This window comes from Miniopterus schreibersii (assembly GCF_964146895.1).
Source record: "Miniopterus schreibersii genome assembly, chromosome: 2".
Classification (NCBI taxonomy): domain Eukaryota; kingdom Metazoa; phylum Chordata; class Mammalia; order Chiroptera; family Miniopteridae; genus Miniopterus; species Miniopterus schreibersii.
Window position 1 is genome coordinate 101,648,947 of NC_138102.1, and position 24,813 is coordinate 101,673,759.

At 38.4% G+C, this 24,813-nt stretch overlaps 1 protein-coding gene across 1 annotated transcript in view; it reads right to left on the reverse strand.

The window, feature by feature from the left end:
• Positions 1-531: 531 nt before the first annotated feature.
• The window catches only part of LOC308552264 (protein POLR1D-like), a 40,850-nt gene continuing 16,568 nt past the window's right edge, over positions 532-24,813 (reverse strand). The window contains exons 2-3 of the mRNA XM_081127413.1: positions 16,043-16,117; positions 532-1,644 (exon numbers count right to left, since the gene is read on the reverse strand). Coding sequence (XP_080983539.1) covers positions 1,362-1,644; positions 16,043-16,117 — 358 coding nt within the window. The 3' untranslated portion in view covers positions 532-1,361. The remainder of the gene's footprint in view (positions 1,645-16,042; positions 16,118-24,813) is intronic.

Consider the following 24,813-nt stretch of genomic DNA (forward strand, 5'->3'; position numbering starts at 1 on the left):
TAAATTTGGATAAAGTCATATGAACCAAGAAACACACATATTCCTTTTGTGTGTTTGAGCGCCAGGATGAGACCCTGGGTCTTGGGTGGGAAAAGGGGTGGATGGAGTGAGAAGGCTCTGGTTTGTCACTCCTGGGCTTTTAGCTCAGAGCAGACTGAAGGTGTGGCAGAGCAGCTTGGTGGTGGTGGGGGGCAATACAGTCTATTCTGGTTTCTCTATAAACACCCTAAAGTGGACTTTTCGGATGTGCTCCTTTCTAGCTTTTAGAAAGGGCTTTTATTGGCTGCCAGGAAGCAGAGAGCAGGGCTGTGGCAGAGTGATTATCTGGGAGCAGCCAGGCATAAGCTCAGCCGCTTTGGAAAACTGGGGAGGGGGTACAGAGAGACAGATTCTTCTTCCTTTTGTAGACCAGGGAAAGGGTGCTTGGTGACATTTTCCTGAGTATAAAAGGAAGAATACAGGTTTGAATAAAGGTTTGTAATTGTGTGTTAAAACAGTCACGCTGATATTGAAAAAAACAACAACAAAAAGGCCATTGTAAACACATTTTTATTTAAAATTAAGATTTCTGAAACAACTATACTAAGAGTGGTTATCATAGGTCTTTAGCTAAATAAGACATAGCATTAAAATAATTATATCCATTTAACTTTTGAGACTTCTTTTTAAAGCACCACTTAAAACTTACATATTCCAAAAAAAAATTAACTATAGAAAAACTGTTCTATCTGGGGAATGAGTTTGAGAATGCACAAGGGACAACAGAGCCAATCTTTAACCACTGCTTATTGACAGAGCACTAATTTCAAAGCCATTTGAGAGTTTCCTACATGGTTCACTTACAGGAAAACAAATGCAGAGTTATCAAAGTTTCTTGGTAAATTTCTAGCCCTTGGAAAGCTACAACTTTTCTTAAATATGATTTCTAAGTTTTAAATTTGTAACTCTAAAAGGTAACATATAGGATTTACAAGTATTTCATTTTTTGAGAAATGACTACAATTGCAGTACATCCAAAAAACTGGCCTACTTTAACAATCTCTGCAAACCTTTATGTTCCAGATTTATTTTGAAACCAATTTCTAAATGAGAACAGAAACAATACACATGTATACTATACTGCAGAAGTAGCTTACACTTGCCAAGACGTCTTCAGTGCAAGTTCCTTTGTACTAATTTCCTTGAAGAGTTTCTAGGTCATTTTTTGCTTGTCACAAAGACAAAGGACCTACTGTAAAAACTGCTCTTAGGTGTTTGCTCTGCCAGCTCAGGGCATGTCCTCAATAACCTTCTCTGCACACCCGTCTCCCACATGGAACAGCACTGTGCCTGGGGACAGTCCTGCTCATTCTCCTCCCTGCTCACCGCTTGTTCGAGCGCCTTTCATACTTGTCCTGGCTGCTCCGCTTCCTCGGTGGGGAACGGCTGACCGCGCCTCGCGCTTGGAAGCTGGGCCTGTAAGGGTGGGCTCTGCGCTTCCTTCCACTTCCTTCCTTCTGATTCTCTTCCTTCTGGTTCTGGCTCTGCGCAGGTTCCTCTTCGCCCTCTTTTTGTTCATGGTCTTGTTCTTTCTGGGACGGGAGTGTGTTCTTAATTGTGTTAATGAGAAATCTTTTATTGGTTCCAGCAAGAGGACACTTCATCCTGGGGGTAAGGGGAAAAGAAAACAATCACAAATCAAAGAGCTGACTCCAAAGCCGGGCCCACGCACATGGCTGCTGCCAAAGAATTCCGTGTCCACAGACCAAGTTCCTGAAGCTGTTCCGCTTTCCTTGCGTGCCACCTAGTGTAAACTCCGAGTACAGGGGGGAAGCAAGATGCTGGGATTCCTGAGGCTGGCCAGCTGGACCTCGGCTGAATGCTTTCACTCTTTCTTCCTCACTGGGAATAACTCTTCTACTGCTATGTATGTACAGGTATTGACTGCAATGCAAATTAACTGAATCATTTAATATTTTCTCCTTAAACAATAAACACCTGATTTGATTACAATCTGCATTTTGAGTGAAATACATTGTGGCTTGCTTTTAATTACCAGAGAGTAAAACTGAGTCCTTCTTCAAGGAAAAAAAAAGTATACCTGCTAAATCGTGGATACTGGAGCTAAATGGTCTACTCTAGAAATAAAAACTGTCTAAGAAATCCATAATAACCAATGTCACCCAATAAATTCAATAAAAAAGAATCTATAAAAATACAAGAATCACCTTTTACCTTTTAAAAACTTCTTCCACTTTCTATTTCAGGACTGTAGTTTGCGCTCTGTTGGGGATCACCGTGCACACGCCTACTCTCTGGGTGCATTTCTGTGTGGGGTATGTCTGAGTAGCTTCATGATTCAAGGTTATCCAGGAGGGAGAATGTAACTAATTAAATTGCTAATTAACATGCTATTATACTTACATACCACAATATTTATTTTTCATGTGTAGCAAATCTATCATTTTGGAAAAGAAAACCCCACAGAAATGAAAACCTGCATATTTCTCTTGGCCTTGAGCTGTCTGCCATATGATGAGCTAATTTTAGGCAGATACGGATCTCCAATATCAGGCTGGTTGGTATTAAATGAAATGAATGTAGGATTCTATAATCTCCATCTCTGTATTAAACTATAATTCAAAGAAAATTCCACAAAATACTTCCCAATCACCCCACCAGCACCTGCTTATTCTGTAGCCTATGATGTGTAAGTGAAACAAAAGCAGTCATCAGCCTACTGTCATCACAGGGAGGTCGGACCACCTCAGGCAACCAGAATGGCACTGAATCTGGAAGTAAAAGGAGGAGGAAAAAAATGCCCCCTGCTGCAGATATGCAGCTCTAAGCTTGCACGGACAGAGAAAACATCTGACAAGAATCAGAGAGGGTGTAAACACCCAATGTGCTGGGCATACTCCATGCTCAGGCCAGGGAGTGGCAGGGTAATGAATTAGAACAGAATGAGCTAGAAGAGAATGTAGAGGGGAGGACAGCGGAGCACAGTAGCAGCAGTGGGAACATTTAGAGGTAGTGATGGCACTGGAATTTTTTTTGGGGGGTTGTTTTTTAGCACTGGAGTTTAGAAGCCATGGTGAATGAGATGAGGAAGAGGAAAGGTGATAATAAAGAGCAAAGAAAAATGGGTCTGCGAGTACTGGGGGGACAAAACTATTAGCTCCCTGTAACTCTGTGGGGCTTCACTGAGCTTCCAGAAAAGCGCACCAGCACCGTGCTGCCTCAGTGGTACAAGGCAAAGCCATTTATGCCTCCTGGAGGAACCTCAGCACTGGGTGCTCTGTGCAGTAAGAGAGCGTGTGACGAAAGGGCAGGCCAAGCTCTTACTTCAGGGCTTCCTAGGGTACCACTGAGTCCACGTACTGCTTTGGTGAAGAAACGTGAACCACTGTGGTTGCCAACTCAGCAAAGACTCAGAGGAGTATGACACACAGGTGTCCCAGAGCAGTACAAAGCTGCTAGCCTGCAGGAAACACTATCCTTGAACGCAAACTATAAAACGCTGGTGCCCCTCTTTGCCAACTGTGGCCCACATACATCTCTTGGATATAGAAGGCTAGGAAGAGTGGTGAGAAATACCCAGCTACAGGAGAATTCTGGAGTCTTTTCACTGCAGTGCACCCTCTCAGTGCTGGTATCACCAGTCAGTTCTTCTCTGGATTAAATCAATGAGGAAAAATGATTATTGCCAAATGGGACAATAATCCAGGACCTTAAAATGAAATCTTTGTAACACCTGGTGAGTTCCACTATATTTTGCTATCTCCCACATGAGATCACCTTTAACACCCCCTGCTTAGCCGAGATGAACGAAGCTCCTGTTCTGTGGGAGAACAGAGGGTTCATGGAGTGAGGGCTGTCAGGGGCCACGCTTCCCATCTCAGCAGAGTGGCCGAGAGAGCTCCTCAGAGAATGAGGTGGTTTCCCAGAATATTCACAAGAAAACAGGCATTCACACTACATCTCTCTGTAACATCAAAGATGGCATTTTAAAGTTGATTATGCCTGGCATTCTATTCAAGGTGAAAAGGCAAGGATGGCGTAGAGAACTGATTTTCTTGAGGGCAGGAGTGGGGAGGCTTCGAAAGTGACCTCTCTCCCAAACATGACAGGACACATTTTAGAAATGATGACAAATGCTCATTTAAATTCTATTAACAAATAAGGCAGGTCAAGGAGATAAGGGGGTAGTTGTAAGCAAATATGAACATAGTAAATGATTCTTTATAATTACAAAATCTTCACTAAATACATTAAAATATAAGGAGAATAACATCAATGCTGATGTTTGAGGAAATCACATTGGCCTTAATGTGATAGTTAATTTTGCTGAATCTCACAGCCAGCTCTTTCTGGCTATGATACTAGCTGAACACACGTCCTGGAACCATAACACCTAGCAGACTGCGTGTGAGACACATTATACAATATCCCTGTTGCCTCATCAGTTAAATGGGGATAATAATAGTGACTATCTTAAAGGGCTGCATGCAGACCAAATGAGAACATGTCAGGTGCTTAGCATAATACGTCACTAATAACTAGCACTCGGTAAATGTTAGCTCTGGTGAATCTCCTGCCTCTACTACTTAATTAGCTGCCTGACTATGGCAAGTTGCTTAACTTCTCTGTAAATCAGTTTTCCCCATTTGTAAATGGGAGTCAGAAATATTTACCTTGTAAAGCTATTGAGAGGCTTTAATGAGATAATGCATGAAGCACTTAGCACAGTACCTGGCACTCAGTAAATCTTCAATACATGTTATCTATGGGTCTATAGCTCTTATCCACAATTCCAAAATTTAAAAACCCCTGTAAATCAAGTTGTTTTTATGACACTAGAGCTCATTTGGCAGCAAAATGTCCTAAGGTCACAATGGGGTATTTATATCTGCCTTTGGTACCAATTTAGGGTAGGCACTCCTACGTTTTGCTGAAGAAATGATAATGTGTTGAGCAAGTACTACTGGGGGGTACTTGTGGTGCATACCGTATGTGCTCCAGTTCCTTTCTAAAGTGTGAAATTTATACCTAAATTTAGAAGGTAATCTGGATCCAGGGGTTTTAAACAAGGAACTATGGATCTATATTATTGCTCACTCTCTATTCATGAAAAATAATAGATAGTACTCAAAGAAATTAATACACCAGGGATTTTTCCACAGTGGCAACTCGTGAGAACATCCCAGTTTCAAATCACCTGGGATAATAAGCTAATCAGGAACAGAGTAGAATATCTGATGTTTCTCATTAAGAAAAATACCAAAAAAGAATAAAACTGCCATCAAGAAAAAGTTAGAGAGAAATTTTAAAGAAATTTTCATAAAAATAGTTAAAATGAAAAAGGTTCAGTATTTCCAGGCTATCTCAATTCTCCATGAATATCAGGGTAAATGGGAACTAGGTGTTACCTCTGAGCTTATAATTTGCATTTCCTAATGTTTTGTAAACTCTGTTCATAGATGGTCCTCATATATACAACTAAAGGTTGAAGTAAGTAGGTAGTCTCCATGGTCCCTTCCAGATTTAAGATTCTCCGCTCATGTTCTTTATGTTCACTTTTCAGAAATTACTCTGTTTGCATCCATCATGTCAAGATATTACTTCATTTCACTGATTTCTGTCTTCTTGTTCCTCAGCTCTTTCTTAGAGCCATGTTTTTCTGTATTTGAGATGACATGACAAGCTAGCGTTAGATGAGTCTCTAGCATTAATGAGTATTGAACTCAACTGTTCTAAAGCCTTTTTCACACTAGCATTGAGGTAAAACCCTGAGCACTGCAGTAAGGGCACAGGTCGTGTCTGCTCTATATGTCTACTGTGTCTATGTCACTGGCGATGCCCAATGGAGTGCTGGGGTGGGGGACTGAAGGAGGCCACAGGACAGGGCAGCCCCTCTCCTGTCTGTAGCTCTAATCCATGCAATGTCTACTTTCTCACCCTGAATAGTTATTTTTATTTTTGGTTTTAGAAAATTATACTAGTTCATGCGGGAAGAGTCAAACTTAAGGTACTGACAACATAAGCTGATATAAAACTCTAAATATATTGAGCCTGGTTAAAACTGCTCTAGAAAGTACCCCTGAAGCATTGTTGGACTGAAGATACAGCATTCTATCTATGTTAAACTTTAAAAGTGAAGCCATTCCCTTCACATTCAAAGCTGTCACCCCAGAAGCTGTGCTGAAGGGTTCTGCACACCACAGAAGAGGTAGATCTCTAGAGAATCTGCCATGAGAGAGACTAAGATGGTTCAAGGTTTTCATCTTTTTTTTTTGAGTAGGCATGCTGTAAAACATAATTTGCAAAAAAAAGGCACTTTCTTCCTGCAGTTATCATACTCAACTTATGAAAAACAGTAAACTGTATAACAAACCTAGAGAACAAAAAGGGGAAGACAAAATTAATCTTTTTCTTCAGATTTTAATACTTTTCTCTCTCTACCGCTGAAGGGTGAAGGCAGCATTCTACAGATTTAGACCTGTCGCTTTGGGTTTCTAAAATAGTTTCATGGCCTGGCTAGATGTGGCTCAGCGGTTGAGCGTCGACCTAGGATCCAGGCGATCGGGGTTCGATTCCGGGTCAGGGCACATGCCCGGGTTGCGGGCTCAATCCTCAGTCAGGGGTGTGCAGGAAGCAGGTGATCAGACTCTCATCACTGATGTTTCTATCTCTCTCTCTCCCTCTCCTTTCCTCTCTCTGAAATCAATAAAGATATATTTAAAAAATAAAAAAATAATAAAAAAAGTTTAATGAATATGACCCATCCAGTAGTGACACATGATCACTAGCCAATAATAATAACAATGGTGATGCTAACTAACACTTATGAAGTAATCACCCTGTGCTATGATATTACCAATGTCACTTAATTTCATTTCTCCAACCACAGGACATGGAGCTGGAATTGGAACCAGGGGGCCTAACTCTAGAGCCCACCCTTTTAGCACTATCCCATATGGGGCAGAAGGAGCAGAAGGAAGGCACACTGCAGTCTAGTCAGATGGCCAATTACCAGAGGAGTTAGGGAAAGAAACTATAGGTGAAAAGCCCTGTGTAGCTGAGGCTTCATCTAGCAGAGGCACCAGGACACAGATCTGTATGCAGTGTCAAGTTGGCTAAGAACAGCTGGCTAGTCACAAGCCCCCAAACAAAGACAAAGGCAGAGAACTCCCCAACACACTTGAATTGACTGTGCAAATCATAGTTCTTAGTCTTAGAGGCTTTGGGATCATGGAAGCAAGGTTCCAGGTGATGTATCCCAATTCATTCCTTTATTCTACAGCTAAACCAATCCCCACACCAGCAGATAGCATTTTATCTTCCATTCTGTACATATTTGTGCACTCTCATGGATGTAAGTTTAACATAACACCAGTAGAAATAAGTATAACTATGCTTCCAACACGCCATGAAACAAGGGCACTATTTAAAATCCTGAGCCTGTAGTTGATCACAACTCACTCTGTTGTTTAATGCTGCCACAACTACCATAACCACCCAGGGGCTACAGTTTATAATTTGGCAATCAAATGCCTCAGCGTCTGGCCAAGTGAGAAATTCTTTTATAGCATTACGATCTCCATTACTAAACTGTTAATCCTTAATTACCCTGCATACAATAGTCCTGAGGCCTAAGGTAGGTTTTTCACTACACTGTCTGTAATGCTACACCTAAGAGTAATGAAAAATAGTTAACATAGATACACACAGCTATAATATTCATTTTTATAGATCTGAGAATCTTTCATATGTAAGGCATTATGCTAGGTCCTGAAGTAAAGATAAATACCAGACTATCTGTCTCAGTATTTATGCACTTTAGGGGACTAACAAGAGGAAAGAAGCTATGGGAAGATGAAGTTCAGAAGGAGATATGTACACAGTGGTGTACTGGGATAGATGACAGGCTATATCCATGGCCTCCTGCTCCGTTAGTAACGCAGAGCATTTACACAGCTATATGATCCAATGGAAACACATTTTGGGCTCTGATACACTTTCAGAACTGGATATGAAAGGAATGTGTGAAGCAGGGGCAGGAAACATTGGTGAATGTTTTGATGTTAGCAGACAATAATCCACAGAAGAGAGGTAGTATGTAGCTAGAGACAAGGAAGAGAAGTTCTAGTCCCATCAGCAGTTGGTTAGCCAGGGCCTAGGAACCTCTTTGGGCCCCATAATCTTAAACTATAAAGTAAATGCTTGGATCTCTGTGGCCCTGAAATACTGCCAAGAGCCTCACACATGCATGTGTCACTCTGAAATTGGAGCTTTCTCCTTCTAGCTGTTGCAGTGGGCTGTGGATTCAAAACTTTAAGGCCAGGAGAGTGTCTTCTTTACTGCTACCTGTGCTTGGCCTCTTAACATACCTACTGGCGCTCTGTGATTATTCAAATGAGTACAAAAAACACTGCTTGGATAAAGACCAGAGAAATTATTTGCTTTCCAATACTCAAAAGCTGATGACATAAAAATATAACAATGTAATCGATGGTTTCTCTTACCACTAGATTGACCCTATGCCAAAACAGAAAAAAGCACCCCAAAATGCCATTCCCCTTAAGACAACTGGGTCAAGAAAACTGAATAATCATTTTCTGTCAGATTAGATCTTTGGAACTTTTTGTATCAAAAGATAAACCTTTCCAAGTATAAGGCCGAAGTTCCACAGGCATTAGACTAAAAAATTAAATTGGGCTATAGACAAGCTGAAGTGAAAATGACCAGAATAAAAGCAGCATTGTAGACAATGAAGCCAAGCACATTTCTGAAATTTGGGCTTATAAATTCCTTTATGTCGACTCAAAAGAACTCATATAGGCCAATATTTCAGCTTCTCCGAGGCCTCTGTCAAGAACACGTCTAAAGAGATTCTTTTGCTGAAACACATTCAGAAAGTATAGAGTGCCAAATGGTCTTTTTCTTTACAAAATAAAAACGGCATCACACTTGCATTTTCTTTAGTTCAGCAATTTCTTTCTGGCAACGACTCAACTACCTCACTAAGATCATTTTATAGAATATCCAAGAGGAAAAAGTAATGTCACTCACTCTCATTCTATTTTAAATTTTAAAGCAAATATAAAGGTTCTTCTAGATGCTTAGAAAAACAGACCTGCTAGTAAACAACAAATTGTCCATTCCTTACAGATCTATACAAGAAGGTCCACTTGACAGGGCTGGGCTGGGGACACCCATGGCTGGACGCCTGGCTACCCGCGTGCAGTCAGGCTGACTGCCCTGGGAGAGGGGACACTCTAAACTCTGCAGAGCAGGTTGGTATCATTCTTTGTAATAAATAGGGATTAGTGTAGTGGTTTTCAAATCTGTGTGCGCTTTAAAATAACCTGGGTATCTTTTTAAAACTCCAAAGCTCAGGCCAAACCCCAAACTAATAGTCTTTGATGGTGGGACACAGACACAAATTTTGAAAGTTTCCCAGATGATTTCAAATGTGCGGATAAGTTTGGGAACCAATGGATTACTGATTAAACATTTTTATTCACACACATACACACACACAAACAAATAGAAAACCAGGTGATCACTCAGGATAAGCACCATGGGGAAGCTGTTCTTTGGCCCAGCACTGAGGAGCAGAAGCAAGTCATCGCTGTCCTTGGGCCAGAACTTTCATAGCTCGCATCCTTTAGAGTAGGCTGTACTAAAAGAACTGTGTTCACTGCCCATTATAAAACTGGAGTTTTCAAGTGAAAGAAAATTAGACTTCTGGGAAACTATGAACTTGATTGGTTCCCAAGACTTAAAATACTTTTCTGATGAGATTAGTGGTGATATTTACAAATGTGTTTTTAAAAATTATACAATGAAATGTGTCAATATTTGAAAGATCTTCACAGCTCAGTGAACCAGTATTTTCTAGTTGCTGATTCAAGATGTTATAAAATCATGCATGAGTAGAAGAACCAGTCAAAGTGCAAGGTAGACCAAGGGATTTTATTGCAATAGAATATGAAAAGTTCACATTATTAAAAAGAATGTTAAGAAACTACCACTTGCCCTGGCTGGGTAGCTCAGCTGGTTAGAATGTTGTTCTGCTACGCCAAGGTTGCCGGTTCAATCTCCGGTCAGGACACATACAAGAATCAATCAACAAATGCATAAATAAGTGGAAAAACAAAAATCAATGTTCTCCCTCTCCCTCTCCCTCTCCCTCTCCCTCTCCCTCTCCCTCTCCCTCTCCCCCTCCCTCTCTCTAAAATCAATCAGGAAAAAAATTATATATATATATAAAAAAAGAAACTACCACTTGTTGAGGTTACTTGCAAAGTTTTGATGTAGTATTAAAGAGTACCACGATTTTCTGAAAAGGCTATTGAAATACTTCTTTCTTTTCCAAAGACATATTCATGTGAGGTCAGATTTTGTTCATCTACTTCAACCAAAATAACCTATTACAACAGACTGACTGCAGAAGCAGATATGAAATTCTAGGTATCTTTTATAAGCCAGACATTAAAGAGGTTTGCAAAAACATTAAACAATGCCACTCTACCCAATATATATATTGTTATTTTTATTAAAAAAATTCTTTACCTTAATATGTGATGGGTTTATTATTATTTTTAAATGAATTAATACTGTAACAATTGCTCAATTTTAATTTATAAAACAATAAATACAGATAGATATGACCCACATAAAAAAAAGTTCTTTAGGGCCAATACATTTTAAGACTTGTAAAGGTTCCTAAAACCAAAAAGTTTGAGGACCATTGTTATAAGACAATTGAAAAAACTAACAATGTAGTCTCCCAGGACCTATCCTATAAGTCTGGAATGTCTTACTTTTCCTGCCATCTTTTACTTCCTTTTCAGCATGCTCTCCCTCCTTCATGGGAAGAGGCTGCTAACTGTCCCCCAGGGAACATCCTTAAAGGGAGGGAGCATATTTTCCTTCTTTTCTTTTCCCTTTCTGCTAACTGAAATGTGGATTTAATGGTTGCTACTATATTAGACGATGTGGAAAAGAATGACACCCTATAGTTGGGAGATTTGAAAACTGGAAGAAACCTGGGTCCTCAATAATTTTGTGGAACTGCCAACCTAACTGAAATGATACCCAAAGAGTACATCCACACTTCCATAAATCTCAAGATGGCTTGTGCATATGGTAATTCTTCCAATGGAGCACAGAGCTGACACTGATACTAGTTATTTTACTACCAGAAAGTTCTACTAACCCAATAAGTGGCACTACGGTGGTCAGAATGAATGAATTCCAGCTGCCTAGGAACAAGGGATCTTGAACACTCCTCACATAGCAAGAACTCTGACTGATACTTTCTTATTCACTTTCAAGTCATCTGAATTTATGATAGAACTCTATGCTAATTCTTTAGGTTGGACCAATGACTAATGTTAATCTGATGAAGGTCCTGCCTTACACCAAAAACCAAAGCAGCCTGCCCCTAACAAAGTTTGTACTAATGTGATTTCCATTAGCAGAGGAAGCTTATCTCAGGAAAGGGCAGAGGACAGAAAGAAGAGCAGATTTAACTAACATGCACTGATTGCTCCATGTCAGAAACCATGCTGAGTGTTTTCAGACATATTATCTCACCAAAGTTTTACAACCATCCTTCCAGGAGGTACGGATTTTATTAAACCTGTGTTATGTACAGATTAACTCACACTGGATTATTTCATTTTATTATATCACTTCATCCATCAATACATCAGAATGAATTTCTAAAAAAATGACAGCTTTTTAAAAATAAAATAACAGCAATACCATTTTCACATATAAAAAATCAACATTAATTCCCTAATATCATCAAATACCTCCAATTTTAAGTTAGTTTGGAAAAGGATTCTAACAGGCTACATGTTTTACTTGATGCATCTCAAATCTATTAATTCATAGGATATTTCTCTTCTTTTCCTTGCAATCCAGTTGTTAAAGAAACGAGGTTATTTGTTCTGTAGAATTCCCTACATTTTGGATTTTTGTGATTTTATCCCTATACTGTCATTTAATATGTTCCTCTGCCCTCTGTATTTCCTGCAAAATAGTTTTAACTGGAGACTTGACCAGGTTCGAGTTCAAATTTTTGACAAGGATGTTTTAAGTGCTGCTATGCTCTTCCTATTGTGGTGCAACGACTGATCAGTGAGTTCTGGTGTTGTCTGCGTGGCCCAGTCATCAGGAAATTTCCTATCAACTTTTCATCTGATAGATTTAACAGCCATTGATGACCTTTACCTAGGATAGTAAAATGATGACATTCTTTTCTTTTTACTCAGGTTTACTGAGGTATAATTTATACAGAATAAAATTTATCCTTTTAAATAAACAGTGTTAACGAGTTTTGACAAATGTATGAAATCATGTAATTACCACAAAAATAAAGATATAGAACATTTCAATCCTATGTACAAATTCTGCAGTAAATCCCTTCCTTCCACCCCCACCTCCTGGCAGTGATCTGTTCTGGCTTTTCTAAAATGTCATATAAATGGAATCTGTGTGACACTTTGTGTACGGATTCTTTTACTTAACACAATGCTTTTGAGATTCACCCATGCAGTGAGCATCAGTAGTTCTTTTCCTTTTTATTATTGACTAGCACCGAATGTGTGCGTTTAAGCACAATTTGTTTATCCATTAATCAACTAATGGACATTTGGGTTATTTCCAGTTTTGAGCTATCATGAATAAAGCTGCTATGAACATTACAGCACAGATTTTTGTGTGGCTTAAATTTCCAATTTTCTGGTATGTATGTAAGAAATTGTCAACTGTTTTTTTTTCACCATGGTTATACGATTTCACATTTCCACCAACTAGTTGTTCCACATCTTCACCTTTATTTAGTACTGGAAGATTTTTAATTTTTTTTTTTTTTTAGCCATTCTAGCACGTGTTGTGGTAGCTGTTATTTTAATTTGCTTTTTCCTGATAACTAATGATTTGAGCATCTTTTCATAGAATGGCCAATCTTATATCATTTTTGATGAGGTGTTTACTCAAATGTTTTGTACATTTTTAGATTGTCTCCTTATTGAGTTAAGAATTACATTATGTAGTTATTACCATTTTATTATTCACATTTTTAATCTTATTTTTTTCTTCTTTAAATAAGCCTCTTTAACATTTCTTGTAATACTGGTCTGGTGGTGATAAACTCCTTTTGCTTTTTCTTATTTGGGAAGCTTTTAATCTCTCCTATTCTAAATGATAGCTTTACTGGGTAATCTTGGTTAAAGGTCCATCACTTTGAATATTTCATGCTAATCCCTTCTGGTATGCAAAGTTTCTGTTCAGAAGTCAGCTGACAGTCCTATGAGAGCTCTCTTGTACTAACTGGTTATCTCTTGCTACTTTTAAGATACTCTTTGTCTCTAAACTTTGACATTTTAATTACGATACATCTTGATATGAGCCTCTCTGGGTTTGTTTTGTTTAGGATTCTGTGCTTCCTGGATTTGTATGTCTTATTTCCTTTGCCAATTTAGGGAAGTTTTCTGTAATTATTTCTTTGAAGTTTCCAATTCCTGTTTCTCGTCTCCTTCTGGTACTCCTATGATGTGGATGTTGGTATGCTTGACACTGTCCCAGAGGCCCCTTAAACTATCCTCATTTTATAAAACTCTTTTTTCTTTTGGCTGTTCTGACTGGGTGTTTTCTGCTTTCTTATCTTCCAAATTGCTGATCTGATTCTCTGATTCATCTACTCTGCTATTTCCTGTAATATATTCTTCATTTCAGTTAGTGTATTCTTCATTTCTGACTGATTCTTTTTTATGTTTTCTATCTCCATTTTTATGTTTCCTATTTCTTTATTAAAGTTCTCACTGAGTTCCTCTACTCTTCCCCTAAGTTCACTGAGCATCCTCATAACTAGTGTTGTGAACTCTGCATCTGGTAGATTGCCTGTCTCCGTTTTGTTTAGTTCTTTTCCTAGAGTTTTGTCCTGTTCTTTCATTTGGGACATGTTTCTTTGTCTCCTCATTTTGGCTGACTCCCTGTGTTTGTTTCTATGTATTAAATAGATCTGCCATGTCTCCTGGTCTTGATAGAGTGGCCTTATGTAGTAGGTGCCCTGTGGGGCCCAATGGTGCAGTCTCCCTGGTCACCTAAGTAGGTTGCTCCAGGTGTGTCTCTCGTGTGAGTTGTGTGTCCCCTCCTGCTGTAGTTGAGACTTGATTGCTGTTGACACATCAATGAGAGGGATTGACCCTCAGGCTGACTGGCTGTGAGGAATGACCATGATTACAGTGGAGGTGCTGTTGTGCAGGGGCTGACCTCATGGAGCAGGAGTCACTTTAGAGGGGCTCTGGTGCCTGCTGAGTCTGCCCTCTGGGTGTGTGGTTTGTGGAGGTGGCTGGATGATGCTCTGGTGTGGTCTGAAGCTGACCACCAGGTGTGTTTGCTCTGGGTCCTCTTGGGAGGGGTTCTGGTGCAGGTGGAGGTCAGCTGCTGCCTGTGCCTGGCCTGCGGCCACCTGGTATGAGCTACAAAGTGATCTGTAGAAGGCTGCCACTTACTGAGCTTGGAGGAGCCTAGGAGAGGCTAAGCTGGAAAACAAGGCCAGCGTCCACTACTGCAAATTTTTGGGCTGCTTATGGCTGAGGCCAGCCACTGTTTGTTTGGGGTTTGTGAACCTTTGAGACATTTTAGGAAAGTCCCCAGAGCTGGCTGAGACTAGCCATTTATATGGAAAAGCTACTGGAAGTGGTTTGGGGGAGCCTGCAAATTGGGTTGGGCAGCATCTCAGGGAATCACCAAGTGAAAGTGTTAGATAGGTTAATGGACACTGTCTTGCGGCCTACCTGCTCCAGCAGGCTCTGTGGAGGGAGGGCCCAACAAAGGAAAATGTGTCTGCCTGCACTTATATCTGGGAGAAAGCTGCCCCTCCATCCCTTGCCCTAACGCCAGACAATTCAGTTCTCCCCCATATGTCCGTGGCACTTTTCCAGCTGCTGCCTCAGTGCTGGAGCTTAGAGTAAGTGAGTCTGTCAGCAAGTAAGTCCATGCACAAGCCCTTTAGAGGAACATCTGGGACTCCAGCAGCTCTCTTTCTCACTAAGCCACAACCCTGCTGGTTTTCACTGTCAGAAGTTATAGGAAATTTACTTCCCCAAACTAGAACCCTGGGATGGAGAGCCTGTTGTGAGGCTGGGACCTCACTCCTTAGGGGGGGACCTCCACAGTGAAGATATCCCTCCTGTTTCTTAATGGCCACAGCAAGGCTGTGGCGCCTGTCTGTTCCATTTGTCCATCTCTGCTACCAGTCTCCACGTAGCTTCTTCTGTGTATCTTTAGTTTTTAGACTTCTGTTCAGCTAGTCTTCAGGCAGTTCTTAATGATGGTTGTTCTGTGTTTTAGCTGTGATTTTGATATGCATGGGAAGAGGTGAGCACAGCCTTTACCTACTCTGCCATCTCAACAGGATTCTATTTTCATATTTTACTTTTTAGTGGCTCACAGTACTTCATCATAATAAATTTTAAATTGTAGATAAAAGATCTAAAATCAGCATACCTACTGAATGGGAATGCTATTGCTAATGTAATACTTAAAAGAGCAGACTTGATACTTAGGGCTAAATCTTTCCTTTGTTTATATTACTAACTTTTAATCAGCTCTATTTTGTATAGAAACTTAAGTTCTATGTGACTGAACTGTCACATAATTAAAATACATACAATTAGAAATTTTTAAAGAAAAATATAATTTACTAATGACTATAATTAAAACCAAATTCTTAAACAATGAACACTGATATAATATTACTCTCACACAGGTGCCTTTAGGCACAGTAGTATCTATATATCTCTTGGGGTTTTGGAAACCAAAAAGAGATTAAAACCATGACAGACATTCTCCATATACATCCTTCTGCCCACTTCTTCAAGTTATTAGAGTTCCTCAGCTTCAGCCCTCAGTGGTCTTCTCTACTACTTGCCTTGAGTGATTTCCTATACATCCATGGTTTTACATTCCCTCTATTTGCTAAAGAAGACTTTTCTCTTTAATATTTATTTTAAGTTTTAAGGAAGATTACTCAAGTACTTACCAACCCATAGGTCCCATTGTTTCAGCTCTCGTTTTCCCACGTTTTGCCTCTTTAAGCAGTTCTTCGATTGCTTTTCTGGTGGGGAAAAAGGAACAAATGTGAGAGGTAGTCACCCCACTAAATTCTGAAAAACAATTTATTCCATGTATGTGATCTTTGGAAAGGAACAGCTCTGAAACATAAAATTTCAAAATTGGGAGAAATTTTTAAAAATGGTTGATAGTTTTAAAAACATAAAAGTAAAAATACTTTTTATATGAAGGGGGAAAACACTGAAAACTAAAGACAAAATGACAAACTATATCCATATTAAAAATGTTCAAATGCATTATTCTTCTGAAAAATACAAATTAACCCAACAATAATGAACCTGGTTTTGCTCATCTGTTAGGGGTAGAGAAATGGATATTCTTTTCTCTACTAATGGGGACTGAAGGTAATATAACATTTCTGGAGGACAATTTGACAACATGATAAAGAGCCTTAAAAATAATGCATACCTGTTGACCTAAAATTTCCACTTTATCCTATGAAATATTCAAGTAAGTATGCAAAACCATATGTATGAAGATACTCATTAAACAACTTGTTAACAACTGATGAAAAATAATAGAAAACTTAAATGTTTACTAAAAAAAGGCTTAGCTAAATAAATCATGGTATATCCACATAGCAGATTAGGTAGTCAATAATGAAGACAAATGAATAGTTGGCACAGAAAGACATTCGTAACATATTTAGTATCTAAAACTGGGTACAAAACAATGTACAGGGGTTGGCAAAAGTAGGTTTACAGCTGTATGTAAAACAGTTTATTCTTGTATTATTATTTATTAATTATTGTATTATTATAAACTGCAAACCTACTTTTGCCAACCCCTGTATATAAGATAATTTTATTTTAAATTTATTTACATGTGTATATTGCATAGGAAAACATTTGGAGAGACGTTATCAATATGGTAAGGTGAGTTTTAAGATGATTTCTATTTTTTTTGTTTGCTTCTCTGAATTTTCTATTTTTTCTAGAGTGAATCCATATTATCTGTGTAATTTTTATAAAGAGATTTAAAAACACCCAAGAACTTATTTATCAACCATATTCTGGGACTTACTATGTCTAAGATACTGTGCAAGGTGCTGTGGGTAGTAAAATAGGAAGAGATAATCATCCCTCACTATTATGTCTGACATATAAATAATGAAGTTAAGGAAAAAAGGGGTGCAAGGGTGCAAACAAATATAGTTATAGTCCAAAGATAGAACTATAAATCTAATCAGAATGTTTTGAAACTGGATAACTATATATTGATTCTATATAAAAACATTTAATTACAATGTTATAATACTACTATAGATACTATTTACACACTTCTCAAATGATATTAACATTGTTAGTTTATAAAAATGCTTTATTTTATATTGATTTTTATTTTATCAAGGCATGCACATGGCTTAAAAAGACAAATATTATTTAAAGACTTGTACTAAAATATAGCAGTTTTCTGTGTCATCCTCCCTATCCACCAAAAAAACCCCTTTTTCAACTATTTTTTATCTATTTCTCTTGGTATTTACTTACATATTTCTAATAGTATGTTTTCAAATATTTCACCACTCTCTTAATCTTCAACAGATATATCTGGCTATTTTTCTGTAACGTACACATTTTTAAAATAAACTCTTATTAATAGTAAGATCTTAAAAAAATGCCTTTTCAGCTAACTCAGCAGCATGACACTTTCTAATCCATCTTGGGAGGGCTCACTGACAGGGTCAATGAAGAACTGAAACACTGACCAACTGTGCACCTTCTAACCCCCTGACTCACTTGATCAGGTTGTTTCACAGCTCAGCCTGCTGGTATAATGAGTCGATATATGCCTCTGATCACCACACATGCTTCTCCTTCCACCTCTTTAAAAATAATAATACATCCTATTGATGTGATCTGAGGACTTCGTTTCATACAGTATTTCATGAAAAATTTATCCCATCTAACTACAAAACACAGATCCTTTTTCATCCTTACAGATGTAAGTACAAAATATTATAGGGTAAAAATATTCCAAATACATCCCCTTATTCTCATCAATTAGTGTGGTAGTTTCCAAATAAAAACAGGTAATCAATCATACTTGGATTCACCCATGTGCTCCCTCTCCTCCTGACAACAAAAGCAGTTAAAAAATCATCAGGGGAAAACTTGTTTGGACAGTTCCCCAGTATGAACAAAGTATGCATCTATTACAAATAAACCAGAAGGCATTTTCCCATAAAGCTCTGTTAAAATGTTTGGCTAGCTTTCTAGACCAGCCTACAAAAGCCAATTTGTGTCAAAATACAGCTGAAATGCAGGTCAGCAGGAAATAATACTCAGTCTGGAACCTCATAGGGACCCTGAAGGCATATTCTAGGCACCGCTAAGAGCTATGAAGTTTGACACTGATTCTCCTGTAGTTTTGATTTATTTAAAGAGGGGAGGAATGGGGGACATCTGTAATACTCTCAACAATAAAAATTTAAAAAATCCAAACGGGAAAACAAAACAAAAACCAAAAAAACTATCTCCAGCACTGTTATTAACTTTATCCGCTGTGATTAAGGAAACTTTATGATTTACACCTACAATCAAAGGGAAAGAATGTATGAGAAAAACTGCCTGGGGTGAAACGAAGTCACCTGTGTTGAAAGATGGTAAAAGGTGGGGCTCAGACTGGGTGCAGATGGCATTCAGTCATCTAGTCTTCACATGGGTAAAGCCCACAACAAACGTGGGAAGCAGTACCCCATACCTATGGTTGGGGTGAACCCAAATTACAGATTTATAATTGGTTTGATGAGCTTGTTCAAAGTAATATTGCTAATGATCAGAGGAGGAACAAAACAGAAGGACCCATGTGTTTACGGCTACGAATCTCCTGGTCTTTCTATACTTCCTATCTCTTCCACAAACATTTGCACAGCAAGTCCTGGAGAAGACATTTTCTCTTTATCATTAAAAGAGGCAAAAAATAAAATACATGGGGGGAAAAAAAGGTCTAACAGTTGCCACTGCTTCCACACTCATTCAAGGAGAACTGGGTGACATGCTTGCTGATCCTGGAGGGCAGAAGGAATGAAGAACTGCTCACTGCTTTGTCCTAAGAATGTTGAGCATGCTACTTCCCACCCCAAATTCTCCTGTACAAGCTCCTTCTGCAAGGCTTTATTTCCAAGAAGGAAAACAACAATTCCTAGCAATCATGTAGCCTTTTCTTGAAATAACATCATCACCTTCAAAGTTAAGGAGGAAAAACAGAAAGCCAGCTAGTTTTCCTCACTACTGTAGCCTGGAACGTTTGTTAATGAATTTCTGGGTAAGGAAATAGCAAGTCCAGTTTCTATTGCACATTTTCAGAGGCTAAATACTTAAATTATTAAAGATTATAAAACATCAACATCATGAAACAAGATGGTTTTTAATGAGATAATGATGCAACATGTAAACTAAAATGAAAATACAGGAAAAGCAAACATACGGGAATATATAAGAACTAAGTACATAGAGAACACGAACAATTAAAACATCAGGCTAATTTAATTTTAGGTACAGTAATTTTTATATTTACATCCTTTAAGCAGGTTTCTTTGTAAAACAAACTTATTTTATTAGAATATAAAGTTCAATACAAACAAGAAATTCAAGAAAGCTAGGTCATTAAGCAGACAGTGTTCCACGCACAGGAACAAACTACAATCAATTTTCAATGATCCACCCCAGCTCAGCTTCCTCAGGCCTGCCTATTCATTCCATTAGCCAGCTGGTACATGCTCAAGGAATGTACACTAATCATAATAGCAGCTTAAATAAAACCCAAGTGGGAATGAAAATCCAGTGCAAAATCATCTTAAAATCCAAAGTCTAACAAATCAGTTTTGAGTTATCTGGGTCTGTGTCTCTTTTTATCCGTACAAATCAACTGAGAGTTAATTATATTGGGATATAGAAAGGGTAGCAAGAAATTTAAGGCAACTAAAGTGACACAACAAAAACTGAAAGGCAAATGTAATAATGAACAAAAGAGATTTTTAAAGAAATAAAACTGAAAAAGCTAAATATTAAGTAATTGTTCAAAAAGACAGAGACAGAGACTTAGATGGATCTACATATACTTTCTTGAGAAATGAAGGAAAGTGTTATGGGCTGAATCACCTCCAAAATTTACATATTGAAACCCAAAACCCAATGTGATAGTATTAGGGTCTTTGGGATGTTATTAGGACATGAGGGTGGAGCCCTCATGACTGGGATTGTAACCTTATGAAAGACCCCCAGAGTTCCCTGGCCCTTTCTGCTATGTGAATACACAGTGAGAAGATGGCAGTCCATGAACCAAAAAACTCAGAAATAAATGTCTGTTGTTTAAACTATCCAATCTGTGGTATCTGTTCTAGCAGCTTGGACAGACTAAGATAAAGAGTAAGGAAAATAAAACTGAATGAACATTAGCTGCTTTCCACATTTTGTGACTCCCTTAAGTCTTTAAAAAGTCATATTTGATCAGCTAACTGTGAAGTCTAATATCTGTCACATGATGCATGAGGTTCAAGTAAGGCACTCAATTGTCTAAGACTACTCTGAAGGCCTTGATATGTTCAAACAAGTATGACTCGGTGACCAGCACACAGACTTAGAAAACCAGGAGAACTGAGTGCAGCACCACTGGCTGCTCCTGACTGGGAGGCACCTGACAGGCCCAGCACATCACCAATGCTGAAGGCAACTGGCTTACACCGTTGCCCACATGCACTACCCATCAAAGCACTGGGCAGAATTTAAGAGAAATTTCACTACAGCAATCTAAATTTCCTCCCACAATGGAGTGCTAAGGCTTAAGAGAGAGAAATTGAACAATTTACTTGATCTTCAGTAAGGATTTGCTGTCAGAACACAAAACATTTTGGTGAAAAAATATGGACAGGTGATTTGGATCCCTGCTGGTATCTGCAAACAGCTGCCTATAGGCTCCTGATCAGTCAGTAGTATTAGTGGTTGTGGTCATGAGGATAGGCAGAACCTATAGGACAAAGTCTGGGCACTGTATTACTTAGTAATTCAGGTATAGATATAGATGAAGAAATTCAGGCCATCCTTATTTAATTTCAGAAAATATCAAACTGCCTGGGGTCACCTATCAGCTGTAAAGAAATGTAAGAAAATTCAAATTGTAGAAAAGGTTTTTGAAGACAGGTAAAACTCACTAGGGACACTAAGGTTATCTGGATAATGAAAAGAATTATTCATAGGTAAAGACGGAGGTAAAAGAAGTTAGTTCTGTAAATTGTTAAATTTAGCCAACTTTTCTATGAAGCACTTGCTCTGTAAGGTACAACTATAATGCGAGTGAGGCCCTTCCCTGAAGAGGTTTACTGCTGGTGACTGTATGTCAAATAAAGACTCAGACATGTGCTTTCGAAACAAATATGGGATTACCTAGGGGAATGTGGGGAGTCCCAATATTCATTTATCACATATTAAATAGGGAGAGTTGTAAGAGAAGTTGCTAAACAACTTATGCCAATAAATCACTGGAGGATGATGCAGGAGCATGAATTTGAGTGGAAGACTAACAAGACGTTTTTATTTCATGCCAACATGGACCAAAGAAAAAGAAGAAAGTGATATTTTTAGCAAGGCTGGAGAAATCAAAGATGTGGCTTGCTTTTTACTATGATGATAATAACCTCACAGAATTTTTATGAGGATAAAAATAAGGTATTTATTTAGATCCAAGTGTTCTGAATTTTATCAGAAGCACGAGAAATATGATAGGTATTCTTCACTTGATTTAACTCCTAGAGGTTAGGGAATTTGTCTTTTTCATCTTAGTTTTCCGTATGCCTGTCACACTGTAGGTACTAAATAAAGATCTGAGGAATGAATAGGTTCTGGGTGTAAGTGGGCCATGTAAAAAATGCAATTACTTAAAAATAAAAATACTGTATCTGTATCCAGAAGAGGAGGTGATGGGAGAGACAGAAGAGGAGAGACAAGGAAGGTGAAGACAGGAGAGAAAAAGTAAGAACATGACACTGGGCAAAGAAATGCGATGAAGGAACTGGTGGCTATAGGTTCCTTGTGCAATCTCCTGCAGTGGCCACATTTGAACAGGAGCAATCCCACATGGCCTCAGAAGCATCACATATTATGTCAGTGTGACACTGCAGACACTGACTAAAGGCAGTGAAACAGAATTCTACTTGTCAGGATTGAGGTCTTTAATCCTCTAGGGCTCCTTGAAAATTGCAGCAAGATTTCATATCTAGAAATACTTTTCTCTTAGTAGGCTACCAATAAGAGATGAATGGCCTTTGTTTAGCTTTGAGATACCATTCTTTTGATTCATTGTGAAAATGGTTAAAAGCCCACTTCATTCACATATGTTAACATTCTCTAAACTCCATTTCTTCGTGAAGATGCTCAGCGTGCTTTGAAATGAAAGTGCTTTAGTGTTGGAGCCCAAGGATGCTAATACAGACGAGTGGAGATGTAGAAGTGGGGACTATTGGCCTGTCTCTGCAAGGCCTCAGCCAGACACTCTATGCCCTTTGGGATTACCACATTCCAGGGCCTTAGCTTGGCTAGTCCAGAAGCCCAGTTTGGCTAGGAAACCCAGCCTGACTGCAGCCCCACAGTTGCCATGCACGCACAGCAGAACTTTGCTTAGGCTACACTCTGCCACATCCTCATTACTGGACAGGGATCAGATGTTCCCTGCTCTGCAAGCCTTTACGGGTTGCCTTGTATGCTCCACATCAATGGATGTAACCACTCCTTTCTTTCAGGCCCACCAAGAGGCAAATAAAGTTCCGCACACCATAGTTCTAAGTATGTAAAAGTTATAAAAAGCGCCCGGCTAGCTCAGTCGGTAGAGCATGAGACTCTTAAAAGTTATAAAATAAGCTAAAAAAATATTATACTCCCCCCTCATACCATGACACATATACAACAAAAATAAAAACGTGTAAAGCTATGATTTTTTTTAAATCAGCAAAGTATAAAGGATGACAGAATTAACTAACTACACACATTGGTTATTCTGTTAATGATTAGTTGGTAATATTTGGATAAATAGAGAAATAAAGACACACATAATTCAGACCTGACTGGTGATTGCCAGAGGGCAGGGGGGTTGGGGGAATGAGTGAAGTGGTGAAGAGATTGAGAAGTATAGATTGATAGTTACAGAATAGTTCCAGGGATGTGAAGTATAGCATAGGGAATATAGTCAATAACTACGTATGGTGCCAGGGGGGTATGTACTGGAAACATCAGGGGGAATACTTTATTAAGTATATGATTATCTGACCACAATGCTGTACACCTGAAACCAATACAAAATAATACTGAAAGTAAACTGTAATTTAAAAAATTAAAAAATAAATTAAAAATGGTTAAAAAAAAGACATAATTCATATCATATATATTGTATATTCCACAAAATGTATTTTCTTACCTTGATTTCAGCAAAATCACCAATTATATTGTTATAATCAAGACTTTTACATAAATTATGTTCTATGGACTGTAATAATCTAAAGTATTAAAAAAGAAAATGTAACTATATTCACTGTGGACAAAATGTGAATATATTTGTCAAAATCTAAACTACCTTAAATGTAAAAATTTGAAAATCTAAATTTTATGTTTTAAAATTTCCCTGCAAAATAATATTAATCAGTATCAAACTTCATGTAGGTTGTATAAAAACCTACACATATACACATATATGAGTAATATGATTTCACATTGGAAATCTTAGCCTCCAAATATAACTATTCCTAATATTGTACTAAGTCTGTACTAATAGTGTACTCGAGAACCATGAACTAAAAACCTAAGACAAGCAAGAAAATGGAAGCTTAGCACTACTGGGAAATAGTATTTTCTTATTGCATTCGTGCCAAGATGGTTTCAACAAGTTAATGTGTCTTTTCTCTTCTAAACACTTCTGAGGCTCAAATCCTTCTTGTACTCTAAAACAGCATCTGCTCCAAAGTCAACAGTGGTACAACCCACAAATCTCCATGTATTCAAGTTTCCTTTCATTCAAGGATACAAGTCAAAACATAAGGAGGGTGTTTCCTGGGTTATAAATTGTACTGAGTGCCGGATCCCCAGCGACAGAGAAATCTGTGTTTGTATATATGGGGGCTGCCTTTCTTGCCTAGGTTAAAGGGAATTTTCCTTTGACTATCGATACAATAAGCACTTAATATGCACCACTAGGGATATAATGAAAAATAATAATGGCAACAGTGCCTATGTGCCATGGATCTTATGCTTAATCCTCACAACTCCTCTATGTAACTATTATTTCATAAAGAGATAAGAAGAAAATAAGGGAAAGTTCAGAAACTTACCAAGGCCACAAAAGCGAGTAAGTGATGGGGCTGTGGTGTGAACCCAGACAGTTGACTCTAGGGCCCAGGATCTTAGTTAACCCTTACACTACAGCTGTATTAAAAGCCATGACCCCAACCATTAAGAAGTCCAGTCTAGTGAGAGGGAGGCAAGTAAAGGGATGTACTTATTTGTATTTATGACAAGAACTGCTGTAGTGAAGATAACATTCTAGTCCCTTCACCTAGATTTTGACATTCTCAAATGTCCAAAGCTACGCTTTTCTAGGTGACCTCTAAGGGTGGGCTATTCTTACACAGAGATGGCTTCTTCAGTTAGTAAGTTAATATGTGGGCTGATTCTTAATGTGCCATGGTAAATTTAT